Source organism: Liolophura sinensis, chromosome 6 (genome assembly GCF_032854445.1).
Source record: "Liolophura sinensis isolate JHLJ2023 chromosome 6, CUHK_Ljap_v2, whole genome shotgun sequence".
Taxonomy (NCBI): domain Eukaryota; kingdom Metazoa; phylum Mollusca; class Polyplacophora; order Chitonida; family Chitonidae; genus Liolophura; species Liolophura sinensis.
Window position 1 is genome coordinate 57989502 of NC_088300.1, and position 2638 is coordinate 57992139.

A 2638-nucleotide genomic window follows, 5' to 3' on the forward strand; every position below is an offset into this window, starting at 1 on the left:
ATCTTGTTTAACAATCTTCCTAAAACTTGGTAGCTGTGTGGATAAATATCGACAATAGCCCAAGCCAGTCATCGGCCAGGCACGTTTAAGCATATTTTATATGCTCTTATGGGATGGAGGCTGGCACGGATGTGCTTTTCTCGATCGATCCAACGCGTCCACGGCGACCAGTCAGTCTCCGTACATTGCCGGCCCTGCTCCACACGTCTCAACGCCCCGTCCTCACCAAGTCTGTAAGGGCAGAATGCAGGGACACTCGGCTAGCCTGAGATGGGCAACACAAACTTAGTTCGACTTAGCTCTTGCTCTCCGGTCATCCAGGAGCGTTGGTATAAATTGTTGTATTTAGGCTAGGTGGTGCGGTTAGGAGTTGTTCTAGTGTTGTGCAGTTATGAGTTCAGTGGTCGAGCCCGATGGAGGGGGGTAGAGTCGCCTGTAACCTGACGGATGAAAGTAACATCAACGAACCTGAGTTCATCATCACTACAATTGTCCTCGGGGTTATCAATGTGAGTGTAGTATTCGGTAACAGTCTCGTCATTGCAGCTGTGTTCACCTCTCGAAAGTTACGGACGGTGACTAATATGTTTATAGTGTCGTTGGCAGTGGCCGATCTTCTGCTAGGAATTGTTATTTTACCTTTCTCCATTGCCTACGAGGTTTTGGATTACTGGATATTCGGGACGTTCATGTGTACGATATGGCTTGCCGTGGATGTATGGTTAAGTACGGCATCTATACTCAACTTGTGCGCTATCAGCCTAGATCGGTACCTGGCGATTACAGAACCGATCAAATACCCCAACCTCATGTGTCCCAAACGAGCGCGCATTCTAATCGCCTCCGTCTGGGTCTTGGCGTTTGTGATCTGCTTACCGCCACTAATAGGATGGAACGACCCTGGCCAAAATGTAAGTGATTTTAAGTTCAACAATATATCTGATTCCTTCCTGTTAGAGTTGTTATCTTTTAGCGACTGGAATTTGACCGAGGATAGTACGTATTTACCGGTTTCCACAAATCATCAAATACCAGATTGTGTCCCGGAAGTCCTACCTTTGTGTCAGCTTGTTAGCGAAAGGGGATATCGGATATATTCGGCAATGGGATCATTTTACATACCTATGCTGGTCATGGTGTTTTTTTACCTGAGAATCTACCTAGCTGCCGTCAGGACGGCTGCTTCTTTACGTAAAGGTGTGTTAACAACCAAGAAGCTGGACGATTCCGTGGCCCATGAAGACGGGTCGGTGACACTACGAGTCCACAGGGGGGCCACATCACGTCAGAGTGAGAGATATGAATGCTCTGTAAAGTTTTCAAATAAAAACGGCAAAAAACACAACGGACACCATTATCAGAACTCCCGAGAGGAACAAAAGCAATCATCGAGGAAAAAAACGGAGAGGGATGTCTTATTACATCAGACGAAAGGGAAAAGAAAAAAACGATCAGTTTCGTCTAGAAACTCAGGCAATGGCGGTGGTATGGAGATGTGTAACGCGCGTGATTCATCTTACTCCAGCAAAAGTAGTCTAGAAAAGACAAACAAGCTTAGACTGCCGCGAGAAAATTGGCCGAATCACGACAACGGGAAACGCGACCGTTTGCGAGTACAGGACGATGGGGATTCCAGTGACAGTTGCAGGCGATCACATTTTACATTTAAAGGAACAGCGAAGAAAAACTCGAAGCACGCCAGAAAATTTAAAAGGGAAACTAAGGCCGCCAAAACATTGGCAATTATAGTCGGTGCTTTCATTTTATGCTGGTTACCGTTTTTCTCAGTCTACCTAATAGGGGCGTTTTGTGAGACGTGTATAGCTCCTTTACTGTTTTCCATTTTGTTTTGGCTGGGGTATTGTAATTCAGCCATTAATCCTTGTGTATATGCATTGTTTTCTCGGGATTTTCGTCAGGCGTTCAAACGTCTCCTCTGGTGCTACAAAGCGAGACCCGAGCTTAAAGACAGATATCAAACTTACGGACAAGGGGTACAGCAGCAACAACAACAACAGTTTCAAATCAAAGACAGTGAAAGTGTGTCGGAATCATGATGCTGTGGTTTGTTCAGCTTGGATCAACTATTCTGTTATTTATGTCTTTCAAATGTATCCTTCTATCTATAACAGAGGTTTGTTAAGAGAAGGGTAAGACATTTTAACCTCCATTAATGTTTGTTTAAAAGTACAATCAAATTAAAACTTTTGTGACTGTTTTAATTATGCTTTTGTTTTATTAAGGTTTCATTGAGGTTTAGCTCCGCCTCTTACCGAGAGCTATATTAACCTATCGAAATGACATCATATTTTCATAAAAAACATGTGGCATTAGGAAAAGAAAGCTGTAAAATAAAACAGGGAAAAAAAGACAACAGAAAAAGAAAATTTTCACTTTACAAAGCCTTGCTAACAAACCTACCTTAGAATTTAGGGAACAGCAATCACCTCACATTCAAAATATGAAATTCCCGACAGGTTTCTACCGAGATAAACGAACTTCCTTCGTACAACCATTTTGTACACTAGAAACTCCAAAATAATTTAAATTTGAATGAAATAACTTGCGTCTAATACACATCCGTTGTTTTTACGGCTGTTCTCTTGAACTCACTCTTGGTCGTCTATAACTCACCTGC

General features: G+C 42.9%; 1 protein-coding gene across 1 annotated transcript; it reads left to right on the forward strand.

Annotated features, from left to right (window-relative positions):
* Positions 1–213: 213 nt before the first annotated feature.
* Positions 214–2164, forward strand: LOC135467387 (octopamine receptor 1-like). The gene has a single exon (XM_064745161.1). It carries the CDS (start codon positions 414–416, stop codon positions 2055–2057), a length of 1644 nt encoding a protein of 547 aa, XP_064601231.1. The 5' UTR covers positions 214–413; the 3' UTR covers positions 2058–2164.
* The last annotated feature ends 474 nt before the right edge of the window (positions 2165–2638 follow it).

Coding starts and splice junctions, on each gene's coding strand:
- LOC135467387 (XM_064745161.1), top strand. CDS start 414: ATGGAGGGGGGTAGAGTCGCCTGTAACCTGACGGATGAAAGTAACATC.